Raw genomic sequence first — 14,367 nt, 5'->3', positions numbered from 1 at the left:
ATGGCTCGCTTCAGAATGCGTTCCATCACCTTGCACGGCACGCTAGTGAGGCTTATAGGCCTATAGCTGCCAGGCGATAGTCGGTCACAAGTTTTGTATATTGGCGTGACAATCGCTTCCTTCCTAGCAAGGGGAAGGCGGCCTTCGTCAAGCGACTGACGAAACACCAAGCGTAGATGGTTTGCCCGTGTGGAGGACGTTTCTTTCAGGATCCTTGGATGGACCACGTCGGGCCCCAACGCGCAGAATGGGTTGATCTCGTGCAGGAGTTGACGAATTTCTTCCACCGTGAAGGTCAATTCGGTTAGAGGCTGTTCGTAGTTTCTCCTTGACAAGGGTGGATGTGACGAGGACGCTGGGGCTGAGTATAAACATGCATAGTGTTCTCTGTAAGCCTCAGATACCACTGTTGGTTCTGTTTCGTATGTTTTCGTATGTTCCATCGGCGGATTTCCGATTTACAGCGGTTCCGCAATTTACGAAATGCCAGCTCATCTTGTGTCCAGTGTGGTCAAATTTTTGAAAAAGAGCTAGGATCTTTTTCCAGAAGTCGCCGAATCCTTTTTGCAGCCTGCGGTTCATCTGAGTGCGTGCCGGTTTTTTTTGGGACGAATGTCGCGTCAGCCTCGTCAACTTTCTGGACAATGGTCCTAGATAGGTCTTCCACCGGAGCTGGTCCCAGTGTGACTTGTTCAAGGAAGATGTGCATTCCTGAGAAGTCTGCATGGCAGAAGTCTCGAAACCACGTTTGTGGTTTGGGATTTCTGGCCCAATAGCAGATGAAGTCAAAGGTCAGCACGCAGTAGTCACCATGTCCCAGTGGAGCGTTAATTGTTATCTGATGAACGAAGTGTCTTTCGTTGGTGATGACCAAATCCAGGAGGGATGGTAGTTGGCCTGCGCGCTATCTTGTGGGTGCAAAGACATGTTGGGTCCAAGCGCTCTGCTGAACGCCTTCAAACAGCGCCGCTGCAAAAGGTCCGCCTGATTCGATGCGCAGGAGTTGCATCTGGGAGGCCTTTGGGGCGTTGAAGTCACCTACCAGCAGGAGATGAGTGAAATGGTAGTTGGAGGAGAGTTGCCCAAGGGTTTGTGTGAGGAATTGGTCATCCTCAGGGGGACTCGAAGGGCTACGGTAGACCACACCGAGAAGGAGAGAATCGGACCCGCGCAGCGGGATTTGGACCCACAGTGCATCGCAGAAGGGTGCAGGGGTGGTGTCAGCGAGGACAATCGGGATTGGTAGGGCCGCATGTAAGTACAGAGCAACCCCACCAGCCCTCCCTCGTTTTGAGTCAGCTCGAAAAATAAAGTAACCGTCTATCGAGATCTCCGCGTCGGAGACATCTGGTGTGAGCCAGGTCTCTGTGAGTGCGATTATGGACGGTTTTTCAAGGCAAGCTGACTGTCTAACATCGCCGAGTTTGTTGAAAAGGCTGAGGCAGTTTGTGTACAAGCATTTCAACACTGCCTCTTCTTTTTCCGAGGGTGAGGAGCGGAAAGTTGAGTGACCAGGGTGGTTAGCAGACTTATTAGTTGTGCACCAGGTTTGAGTCTGAGTCCAAGGCACCAAGGGGGCCTCTTGGGCGATGTCGTATGCTTCCTGTTTTTCTGGTTCCTGAGGATGCTTTTCGTCTGCAAGATTTTATTCGCTCCGTGGGAGCTCGGTTTGCTCGGGGTTTTTGGCTTTGGGGGACGGAGGTTTTCCCCATGGGCGAAAATTTCGACCGATGCTGTTTGCAGCTCTTTCAGCATCCCCTTTTCGTCGACCAGATTTGCTGGTGATCAAAGATTTGTTGGAAGCCTTCGCCTTTCTGGATCCTTGGGTGTTTTGGCGCGGTTTGACCGGAAACGTCTCTCTGTGAGGCCCTGATCGCTGGGTGGCGGTACCGAGAAATAATGCGTTTGGTGGCGCTCCCAAGAGGCTCATTTTCGCAGAGGACTGCACCTTGAAACCAGCCAGCAGTTTCCTTATCTGGCGAATTTTGTGGCTTGTTTGGCTGCATTCGCCCTTCTTTCGTGTTTGCGAGAACACCCGATCTGCCGGCGATCAGCGTGGCCAGCTGGAGGTACGAGGGACTTTCCGGTTGACTGTAGTCACGTTTACGGCTTTGGTTGTCGGGGTCCTGGGCGACGACTGCGTCTACAAGCAGAGGCCGATTTTGGCGGAGTGGAGCTGGAGATAGGCTTCGCCGCTTGTTCCCGCACATTTGACTCAGTTCAGTTCAGAGACTGTGGCTTCGGTGAGGAGTGCATGGCTGCCCCTGTGTCGCCTGTTACGGAGATAGGCGTTGATAGTTCCACGTAGTTTGGGGGCTGCTTGAATGTTGGGTTTGCCTCTTCCAGGCCGTCCCTATCTTTGGTGGGTGAGAGGCCTGTGGTGGTCGAATAAAAACCGCTGTCCGGAGATGCAGCTGGTTTCGTCGGCCTGCTTTCGGGAGCACAGGGGGATATGACCACAATCGGCTTGGTCATGATTTTGGGGTCAGCTGAATTGGCGCCCAGCGGAAGCCTGTTTCGTACCTGTACCCCTGATCTGCTGTGACCAAGCTTTCGCCTGTCTAGAGGGCGATCCTCAGATAGGTGCCTGATCATTGGGTTAGCCTTTTGAATACTGCCAGCCCGTTCCAAGATCCTCAGTACGGTAGATGGGGGCATAAATGACTAAAAGCCCAAGAGGTCGATGGATTCCCTAGGGCGTAAATATTCTGCGTGGAGCGCTTGATCAGGCTTGGCGAGGACACTGAATCGACTGTGCCAATTTCGGTGACGTGATTTTTCCGGAGAATGACCCCCAGGTTGTCAGTCAGATTTCCTTATACGCCTGTCCACTAGAGACGCTGTGGCGGTTTTTATACCCGTGTCAGATAGTTGTATGAATTTCTTCGCAGCCATGGGGCCCGGTATGGATATCGCGAGGTATTTGTTCAGCGAAGAACGTTCCTTGTCAGCTTTCGTCCAGGTCGCTGCATTCTTAGGGCCTAAGTCCTCCAGTGCCTCAGAAAGACGCCCCAATTTCGCGTCGAATATCCCGATTAAAGCGGAACACTGACGGTGGTCTTTCTGAATCTGCACTGGGAATCGAGTACCGTTTTGGGGGGCTCTCCTCTTGGTAGTATGCATTAAACCCTTAACGTAGAGGCAGCTGGCGTAGACTAACGGGTCAGGAGAGTTAGCTAGTCGGCTTATCCGGTCGTCCTGTAAACCCGTGCATTTAAAGTGCCACCTGGTCATGCATGTTTGGCATTGCATACAACGTTTGACGTTCGACGGCCAGCCATTTCGTCCGTATCTGCTGTGGTCCATCAGTGGCTGCGGCGGGCAATCGGTGTAAATTGATGTCATGTTTAGGATTAGATGTAAAGTAGCAGTTGTGCGCAAAATATCAAGAGTTATCTCTCAAATGTTTTGTTAGATTAATAAAATTCAACAATCACTCGTGTGTACTCTGTGAATAGATTGAACAACGAAAAAAATTTTCACGAATTTGCACGAGGGAAAAACGAAACCGATTTTGAACGTACCGCGCCAGGTCCCAAGCACGTGGCCAAGCTAGCGCATCCGTTCAATGCCGTTCTGTGCATGATGGAGACGAACCGAAAGGTGTCGCGAAGCTGGATATTAAAAATAACTTGGGTGTCTAGTCCATTTCAAGTGCAACTTCTTCACTCCGTCACCAAAAGCGGCCCGAAGGAAACTTGCCTATCTTGATGAGTCGACGCGCTCTCCCCATATCACTTTATGGATGTCCATACAGGCGAAGAATTCGTTATATTGATTCGCCTTTGACGAGACGCTACGATGGGGGCCCCTGGCCTCGGATCCGTTGGCTACGAAAAACGCTCGGTGAATTTTGGCCGTCGTCGACTAGATATCATCACATTGGAGGGGACCCGAGATTGAGCATAATCTGGCCCAGTAATTTTTTTGCTTCTTACCCCCTTAACGTAATTCACAGCAGGGCACGTAGCTGCATGATGCATAATTAATCCAAGGGTGTGCATGAAATTCTAAAAGCCATTCTACGACTTTTAGGAATCCCGAGCCGGAAAGTTTCTGTTGGACTTTGGGAACCAACGTGTGTTACCATGGACTTCTACGCTTGTGACCCGATATGAGTCGGGTTCGCTGAATGCCAAAATCAAGCGCGAATCTCGAAGCGTGGACCAACGCCTTGAGTACGTGGATAAGTCGGTAAATGCACGAATTTGGAGACAAATAATCCCGTAGCTTTCGAGGCATGAGTTAGATTGAATAATTATTTTCGTTGGCAAATTCTGGGCTTGTGACTTATCCTGTGAGGTCCGATCCCATCCTGGACCATTGAGTCTCGTGAAACAGGTGAAAGTGAACTGAAATTTAGCGCCTAGTTGTTTGTAACGGCCACACAGGATTGGCGCTTGTTACGGTTTGAGAATGGTGTCGTCCTTCTTCCGGTGATATCTCGCGTTTCCTCAGTCCCAGAGGTGGAATGCTTTGCTGTAGAAGTGAAGAGTATAAGGAGCAGAGCAGGATTAATAAGGAAATTGAAAAACAACTGAAAAAGGACAAAAAGGATGCACGGCGGGAGCTGAAGTTACTTCTACTTGGTAAGCGTTTACTTACGTCTGTGTATGGCCATTGAAATATACGCACATACATTTCCATATACATGTATATATATATATAAATTCAAATATGCCCTCGTCTTATGTGTGTCCACGGTAAGCAGGATCAGTAAATGTTTTACAGGTAGGTTAGTAAATTCAGCGTTAATTTCGTATGTACGTGCGAGGATGTGAGGTGCTGTACTCGCGACTTTTGTGGGAAGGATGCTAGTCTTGTCGGCTGTATCACTGACAGGAGAGTCGGACAGAGGAGTCTAGTCCTGTGTGTGATAGCACTTCGTCTTGGTACCTCTTTCCGCCAATGTGCGGAATAAGCAAAGTCTCACAGCCATACAAAAAAAAACAGCCCGCACTCTAGCTTGATACGCACGCCTCTTGAGATTTAGGGATACACTGCTTTGACGCCATAGGTGTCTCAAATTAGCAAACGCGCTCCTAGTCTGGGAGATTCTTGCATTGACTTCATCTGTTACACTACAATCTGAGCTAATAAAACGTCCAAGATATATAAGATATATAGGACAATCAGAACTAATACAACTTCCAAGATACGTTAAGCGCTCCACAACTTCCAGTACCTCTCGGTGGATTGGAAGTGACGTGTTCAGTGACCGCATATCCAGTAGCACGACCTTACACTTTGTGGACGCAAAGCGCATACCAAAGGAAGGAATGACTATCGTTGTATAATCCAAAAACACCTGTAACTTTACCTCTTCGAAAACGAGAAAGATATCGTCTGCATATTCCAGATAGACAAGATTTTCGTCACAGGCTATTTAAATGCCAAGGTTCTGGGGGCCTTTGTCTTAAGACTTCATCGACCACGAAGTAACGATATCACGTATACTCTCACACGTCCGGAAGTCTGAAAACACAGTGTTTATTATTTTCACGAACTTCTGGGGTATTACTTGCTGGGTAAGCGTCTTAAGGGAGCAAACCTATCAACCTATTCGACGACCTAGGAGATCCAGGACTACTAAAACTGTGGGTCGTTATTGCGTATGACGTTGTTGTAGCAACTGACGAAGTGTGAAGTTTTGGACAATGCAGCCCCTCCCAGGTCGAAATCCCGCTTGATGCTTCATGCTGCTCGTGACACACCATAAGACGACAAAGCACGCGTGACGGCAGCAGTCTCGTTACAAGCGGGGTTGAGCTGATCCTCCTATGTTTACCACACTCACTACGCGCCCCTCTTTTTGGAAATGGACACTATCAACGACTCTTCAGATGTCTGGGACAGTTTTCCAAAATCTAGGCAAGCAGATCAGACACGCTAACTGGGGATTTCACTCACACTTTTTAACCATGAGGGTGGGGGATCATCCGGACCAAAAGATCGGTGGCTGGAGAGAACATATGCAGTCATAAAACTCCGAGGCCGTAAGGGGTTCCACGTCCATCTTCCAGGGTTCCACGTCAACTGTGGGCTCCAGGTGAGTGACAGCTGGTGACCGCGGTATTTTTTTCGAGGTATTCGGCCCACCGGTCCAGGCGTTCTACTTTATTCAAGATGACCAGTCTATTCTGATCCTTGTTGTTTTCGCTCACAGATGGTTTCCGAGCCCTGGTTGTGCGGATCAGATGACATAATTGTCGGGCATTACCGGCTTTCTCGGCCTTTCCCATTTCCTTGACTTTTTGTGTCCACCAAACTTCACTGTCCGTTTGCACGCTCATTTTCAACTGGCGTTTGATAACTCGTCACGTCAAGTTATGTTCGGGACCGGCTGGCATACTTCTAGATTTAAGCAGTGCTACTGTTCGGCCTGATATCCAATGCTTGAGTAATCCTGGTAGCGCTATGATAAAAGCAAAGTTCCCCTTATTGTACAAAGGGGTGGTGATCTTATCCCAGTATGAGTTTACATCTGATGGTTGAGCATTTGGAAGAGACTCTAGAGTACGATTCTGGTACATTCGTCCAACATCCGATGAGTTTACTCTGATGGTTGAGCATTTGGAAGAGACTCTAGAGTACGATTCTGGTACATTCGTCCAACATCCGGGCCTGTAATTTGCCAGGCGATTCATCCGCGCCTTACGCGGTCCTGGAAAACGGAGGAAGAAGCGACTCCGGACGAGTGCGTGATCAGAATCCGCAAATATTCTCCCAAACGGCCGGCAATCCGTTACTGATCCACGCCATCGGTAACTGATGGTAATGTGATGGATTCGAGTTCCTGACTTGCACGCCGCTGGAGGACACCATGTGGTTAGGCAACTTCGGCTATTTCGGAAATTAGTATTGTTTAAAAACAGTCTGCGGTCAGCTCACAGCTGACCGTACCTACCGAGTCCGACCACCCAGTTGATTCTCAGATGCGCTAATCCAACACACTTGTGCGTCCAGATCATCGGCAAACACAACGATATCTGAGCTGTTAGCTCGCCGCAGCAGGGCATTCTTGGTGACAAAACTTGTCTCTGATGGTGTCAAAGATACCGTCAGTTGGGGCGTAAGCAAACATGACAAGCACACATCGACCAACTTCCCGCTTATGACACTCCTTCCCAGACGTTGCCAGACGAACCGCACAGAGGCGACTATCAGCAATATCCAGTCAAGCAAGGATGCCTTCGCCCGGTGACTTACGACGATATCAACCCCTGCACATCTCACCGCAGCAGCCCCTGGATTACAAGAGGTGCGCAGCCGGAAGCAAGTGGACAGCGATGAGGCTGTTAGTTCAATCACTGCGCTTGCATCTTGAATTCTTGTTTATGAGACGCAGCACATATCAATGCCAAGCGAGTCCACTATGGGAGCATGAGCAGCGTGTTGACCTGTTGCTTCCGAGTTCGGACAGATAGACTGGACATCGAGGCTTAAATATTGGTTTTGCGATGCCCGAGAATGTCGGCGCCGGATAATGCACAGATGCTGCCTGCAAAACCGACGCAGGACGAAGAGTCATCAGTTTCAAGTGCTGGGCCTACATGAGGAGAGTTATCAATGGGGTGGGTAGAAGGCAAAGAGAAAGTAAGTGAAAGAGAAAGAAGGGAGGTGTCAGCTTTAGCCTGTTTTCCTAACCCGCCCTGCTATATGTACCGAATGAGGTGTCAAGGCTGATGGCGCTACGCGCGGACGAGGTGGCATGCATTTATTTGTGTCCAATTCATGGTTGTACCTGGTCTGGGATACTGCCAAGGGGCTCAGACCTGGATGGGAGAACGATTAAGGTCCTAGACCAAAGCATTTGGCTCAAAAGTCTAACCGCAAGGCAGCGGTATTTTGCAGAAAATGCAAGTATATTACCACTACGAAACATTGCCACACATTCCAACCCCCAACCTGGAGGACCAAAAGACTTTGTTCGTCAGACCTCCAACCACTGCGGGATTCCTCCATTGTTTTGTCAGTTGAGCGCCGGTTTCCTCTACCAACCTACTGCTTTGATGATAATGTCCATCGTGCTGATCACAAAAGATGTGAGGATGGAGGATAAAAAATATCGCTGAATGCTTCAGAAGGCAAAACGCCCCGATGTTTCTGTCCGCCAGGTATATCCACTCACTTCGAGGCGCTTGTTATCTGATGGATGAATTTAGATTCCGCATTCCATATATTGGGACTGATTTCAGCTATCTACAGTGACTTCATACCGCCATTCTTCCTGCCAAATGTATGATGCAAATTATGCGTGCAGTGTCTATTTCCTTCAGTAATAGTGCGCGAGGCTATCTACTTGTGCTAGAAGAAAAACGATATGTTAATCTTCATTTGGGTCTCCCGTCTCTCTTGATTGGTTTACTGTCTACAACTTAGCTGCTGTTTATGAGCCCATGACAGTAACTTGAATAGAAACTGATTTTCTCCGCCATCTTTCCAGACTTCCCGTGGCGTAGATTGCAAATGTTTCTTCTTTCCTCCTATCCTTGCTTCTGTTGTTGCAGTTATAATTACCTTTTCAGGCGTTACTTCCGCCAAGCTCCTCGGAAATTCCACACAAGCTTCCATCCGTCTCAGCTCGAGTTTCCTGTCCACAGATCCATCACTTCACTATCACCTCAGAAGTTGCATCGACAGCCTAGCTGCCATGCCACCCGAAAAAAGTGCGAGGGCTGGGATACAGCCAGGTTGCCCAAGCCTAGAAAGGGAAAGTCGAGAGGCAGAGGTCGGGTTCGAGTCACGGACCTTCCGGCAGTAAATTCGCACTCTGACCACTTGGGCCATCTCGTCCCTTGCGTCCTTCGCCATATTGTCTACCTCGAACTCTTGTTTAGTCTGTTGTGCCCCACCGCGCCACAGCTTTCATCTGTACTGGGTCTTATACAGATTATCAGCAACAAGAAGCGTTCAATCGACAAGTCTACTTAAGCTCAGAAATCTATCTCATAGCGCCGGATAAGTTATCCCCTCTTTATATTATTTGTCTTTGTAAGTTTGAGTGCGCTACGTGGTTGGATCTGCCTCAACATTCCTTAGGAAAGGGGAAACGTCTTTTGGACAGTTTTCTTTATATCTCTGTTTCTAGACGTACGGAGATAATCTGCTGCGGGACCCCTATTGTCCTTTTGTCACAAGTTAGGATTGATGATAGTCCCAAATAGTTTTCCCGGGTAGTAACCAGTAGGTTGAACACCTAGAAATAACGTTCTAATCCACTTAACAAACCAGCACATATGCTGAAATCAGAAAACAATGAAGTCGCGACGTCATATGAAACTAATGGGATAATTATATTACGTTTTATTTCATCACCATCACTGTCATCGCAGAAATCACCATCTTGGAACTGACTCATCATTCTCCAAACTCATCCTAAGCACCCTGAACAGCTTGACAGAGTACTCAATTTGGTAGTTGGAGCGTGTTGTCTAAGAAGCCAGCGTCGCAGACAAATACTACTATCCAAACAGCTTGAAGCTGCTTTTGCAAACTTCACTGTGTAAAGGGTATCACTGCTCTCCTGGAAATTAGCTCCCAGCACCGAGTGATATTTGGAACTCTTCAAGCTCCACCTAGCATACGCTATCCGTCCCTGGGTTGGCAACTAGATTTTATCCCGGCCCCTGACAGCTGTTCGTGGTAAGCGACGGTAGGGGCATAGGTGGAGCAAACTCACACCATCACGTGACCCATCCACCTCAAAGCAAGAGAAAAACTTTTGCTCGCTAGTTTTGTGCTGCTCTTGTTTTCAAAATATTTAGTCTATATGTTGGTGCATCCCATGTTAAAACAGAAGCAGGCCTTTTAGATTAGGGCTTCTGCCCAGAGCAACACTATTCTCGCCCCTCGTAATTAGCGTTTCGAGTGACTTCATTCTTCAGTTCTCACGATAAATGTGAAAACCATCCAAATCCTTTCTCAAAATACTGTGCGCAGTATGATTCACCCATAACCGTTTCTGTGTTATGAGTCTTCCCTTTTCCGCCGACAGTCCAAGTAACTCAGAGGACGATTGACTCACCTCTGATACCACATTCTTCGGCCTCGCAAAGGTTCCTGATCGAGTTTTTTTTTGCATGCACCACTTCAAAAATTCTAGATGTATGGCGTTTCGGAGGATAGACTGCGCTGGATTGTGGGCTTCCTTTTCCAGGGTGGAAACTGGAACACGTGATAACTTGCTCCTTATAGATACAGACAGCTCCGGCAGTCTTACGCCAACCATCGCTGCCCCTAAAATTAGCGTTGGTGAAGTACTTTAGTTCTTTCTGGGACTAGGCCCACTGGCAGTAGCCCAGACGACATACAATCCCGAGTCGCACAATAACGAATAACCTCATATCAAATCAGCCATTAGACGGATAGCCTTGCTGCATGCAGCAGGACAGGTAAGCAAAAACGGGCTGCTTACTCTTTAATGCTCGCTCTTCCCCTCACCCCATTTCTCGCGACATCTCTAAAGGCCCAATCTCAAGGACTAAACAACTTCTACGTTAGCTGCAATACCTATGGTCAACTCCGCCGCAACAGTCTTGGAAACTTCGAAATTATTCTTCGAACCCCGACGCTCAGTTCACCTAGCAGCCTCTGGCGTCCGCACTCTGAAACAAGCTGGACAACAAACTGCAGTCGCATTCAGGCTGGATTCGCTTTCTGTTGATGTATGTTATCTTTCTGAGACGTGGATTTATGACTCAAGTTCGGTTGTTGAGCTAACCTCCCCATAGAGTTCCTCCTTGTAATAACAGTATCTTCCTCAGCTTAGTTCTCGGTCTGAGCCCCCCCCCCCCAAGTTGGCGGTCCCGTCAAAAACAGCCACCGAAGGTGCACGACGTATATTAGCACCCGAAATCAGGTCAAAAGCACTTGCACAGGGCGGTTTATATAAAGTACACGCCGTAGCAATATTCTGGAAATTCGGGCGTCTGGATGCGCCATTGGCAACCGGTATTCGGCGAATACTGAGTCAATCGTGTGCGAGATAGACTTCTCGGCCGTGGCATTGCATAACTGCGAGCAGTACAGCGGTATCGCTGTGGAATCCCGCCGAACACCCCCTTCGAAGTTTGTGGACGTAACTTCAAAGCCGGGGGTACTTAAAGTGGCCTTGCTGGCTTGCGGACCCTGTCTGTCCAGCGTCACGTCGTGATGCGTCCTCGGGCTAGGCCTCTGACAGAGCAGCTGAGTGATCCTCTGGAATGGTGCTGAAATCAAGTGTCCAGAAGCAGCTCTAGACCTAGCTCACTCGGTCCTGTGGGTAGGATCTGCGCATCTGTCAGCCGGATTTGGTTTGTGTACCGGCTGAGCCGACTTGAATCTCGTGGAGCACTTTGCCGCACCGGCGAAGACGGTGCCCTGGAATCCACGCAAGACTTCTACCGCTGTTGTCGTGAACTAGCACTCTCTGACCTTCGCTGAAAAAGCGCACAGTTCCGTGATGCTGGTTGAACTGTTCCTCCGTTGTGTTGCGGTGAATAAACAGCCTTTTCTGTGGCCGGATAGTGTCGTTCGATGTTCGAGGCTTCCTTCGGAGCAGTGATATACCATCAGGTGAGTTGAGGATGGGCCTCGCTCGACATACTAGCAAGAACCTTTGCAAAGTCTCTTCCATTGGTCCCTCCCCTCTGGACTTGTAAAGTGCCTCTTCAGAGTGTCAACGAAGCGTTCTGCCTGGCCCTCTGATTGTGGATAAAACGGCAGCGAGCGGACATGAGTTATGCCATACTCCAGACAAAACTCTGCGAACACCGACGATGTGAACTGACGGCCGTTACCGAATACAATAGTATCTGGTGTTCCAAAGTGACTGAACAATCGTCGGCCATAGCAGCGCCTTACTGCGAGCGCTAAGACGGCATCCGTGTGCTCCAACAGCCAATACTTGTCCACTATCCGCCAAATGCCGGTTGCCAATGGCACATCCAGAGGGTTAACACTTTCCAGAGTCTTGTCGCCGCTTTCTTTATATACGATGCGCTGTACATGTGTTTTTTATGTAGTCTTGGGCGTTAGCACACTTTATGCACCTCTGCTGGTTGTTCTGATGGGAAACGATAGCTTGGGCGGTTCAGACCGAGAAATAAGCTGAGAAAATACTGTTATTACACCTGCCGAAACCACCTAGTGAAGCTCTTTCCGGGGGTATCGCCTGATGTCGATTTATTCCGAAATGTACTGCTCGCAACCCTGCAAGATACTGGGCACTCCGCTTGTAAAACAGCACAATCAACCAGACCCCTATCAAAGTCTACCCAGGCGTATAATGACCATTCGGCACGTGCTTATTGTGGTGCGTCAAAAGTAGATGTCGTCCTCACATGTGGGGTTGCTCTAACACCTGACGGAGTATGAGGATATGGTCAACGCAGCCTCTATCCGGTCAAAATCCCGCTTGATTCTCACGAGTCAAGTTATTACGTGTCATCGTCAGACGACGAAGAATCAGTGACGCCAGAAGCCTTGTCACAACAGGAGACCAACTAACACCTCTCTGGTTACCATATTCACTGCGAGTACTCCTTTTGAAATGGGCACCACTATCGACGCACCCCATGTTAGGCAGAAATCCATGCGAATACCGCTATACCGCACGTCTTTAGGCGCTGCTACAGCCGATAAGCCTGGCCCGCTCGAGGTTGGCCCAGAATTCGGGACGCTTGCCGGTCTGGCATCAAGACGAGATCTGATTGGTCAACAATCTGGACCCAACAGCCAATCATGACCCAGTATTGGCGAAATGCCGGTTGCCAATGGCGCATCCAGAACGCGTCAGAACTTCTAGAAAGTTATAACCGCTTGCGCTTTATATACGAAGTGCTGTACAACTGTTCTTGACCTCGTTTTGGGCATTAATAGACCTTGTGCACCTTTGATGGTTATTTTGACGTGAAGCTTAGCTTGGGAGGCTCAGACCGAGAACTAAGCTGAGGAAAATATCGTTACTACACCCCAGTCGTCTGTGGCAGTCTCTTCATCCCAGATAGACCCAAATAAGCTAGACAGGCACTGACTGAGAAACCCACTGCAATCCCTGGTGAGAGGTCGTCAGGACCAGCATCACGATAGGCTTCAGCAGAGATTTACACCCGGACACTTCTGAGGTCGATGACGGCTTCGTATTCAGTCCACCGTTCCGGAATGGAGGTAGCAGGTTGTTATGTCTTGACGTACGGTAATGCAACTCTGTATCGGTCCCCTGGCTTCCTTGCTCCGCCCACTATGGTATATCAAAACACACGGTAGCTCTACGCAGCCCTGTATGGAGACAAAGGAAAATCATTACAACTGTTCTTATGCCCAGAAGTCCAAGCATTCTCCTTTGCTGGATATAAGGGAGTCATTTTGGTACCTGGCAGGTGTACTGACAAGAGGCTTATGAGGATCAGTTGAACGAGTTAAGCAGAAGGGCCTGCAGACGTTTCCTGCATCTTCTGTTTCTTCATCTTTCCAAATCCACCAAACAAGCAAGGACTCTCAGTTCCACCTGGCGTCGGATGGAGTTGCGGTTGGGTCCAGGAGGAATCTATCGCCGAGTCTCCAGCGAGAGCATGCTACTGTACGGCTTTGAAGCATCAGTGTCAACACTGATGTTGCTGTCTTTTATATTGATGATATCAGAGATCCAATGAGGTTGGCTAGGTTGTATCGCAAAAAAGGTTGTGCCTCCGAGTATCGTTTTAGATATGTGTTCCAAGTGACTGTTTATATTCGACATCGGACCGTCCGACAGGCGTTCATGAAGCCGTTCAGACAACTTCGTTTGATTTCTCTTATATTCTGTGCAGGAATCGGCTGTTCAAGCAAGTGTGGAGCATACTGCATGGTGGCAGGGGCCAAAGGAAGAGGTATTTCAGAGGCTTCCAGGTCTCCTGGTGGAAGTGGGATGTCAGTGATGCATGTAGTTATCGCGGAAACTCCTCCACACTGGACGGATCGCGAGATTCTGATATCAGGAAGTGGGATAGTGGAGAGATCTACGTCTGGAAGAGGATCCTCTAGCTCATCTGTAGGTGATAGTGGGTCATATCTCATTGATTAGATGGCGCCGGGGTACGAAGAGACTAGACCTTACCTTAGTGTGACAGTTCGCGCACCTCAGCGATCCATTGGGCTATACTGGAGAGTGTCCCGCGACACTCACAGTCTCTCATACCAGGTTGGTCAATGGTTAGAGGTCTGAGGAACACAGTCTCCTTGTCCTCCAGGTTGGGGGTTGGAACATGTGGCGACTTGTTCCGTAGAAGTGGTAATGCATTTGCATTTCCAGCCGAACACTGCTGCCTTGCGGTTAGGCTTTTGAGCCAAAGGTCTGGTTGAGGACCCTAATCGTCCTCCTGTCTAGGTGTGGGCGCCCTGGCAGTA

General features: G+C 49.0%; 1 protein-coding gene across 1 annotated transcript in view; it reads left to right on the top strand.

Moving 5' to 3' along the window:
* Positions 1 to 4,387: 4,387 nt before the first annotated feature.
* T265_04399 (hypothetical protein) overlaps positions 4,388 to 14,367 on the top strand; it is a gene marked incomplete at both ends in the record, with an annotated part of 34,087 nt that continues 24,107 nt past the window's right edge. Inside the window, one exon of the mRNA XM_009169138.1 lies at positions 4,388 to 4,589. Within this exon, the coding sequence (XP_009167402.1) occupies positions 4,472 to 4,589 (118 nt within the window). The remainder of the gene's footprint in view (positions 4,590 to 14,367) is intronic.

Source organism: Opisthorchis viverrini (genome assembly GCF_000715545.1).
Source record: "Opisthorchis viverrini unplaced genomic scaffold opera_v5_72, whole genome shotgun sequence".
Classification (NCBI taxonomy): domain Eukaryota; kingdom Metazoa; phylum Platyhelminthes; class Trematoda; order Opisthorchiida; family Opisthorchiidae; genus Opisthorchis; species Opisthorchis viverrini.
This window is presented reverse-complemented; position numbering and strand designations above follow the sequence as displayed.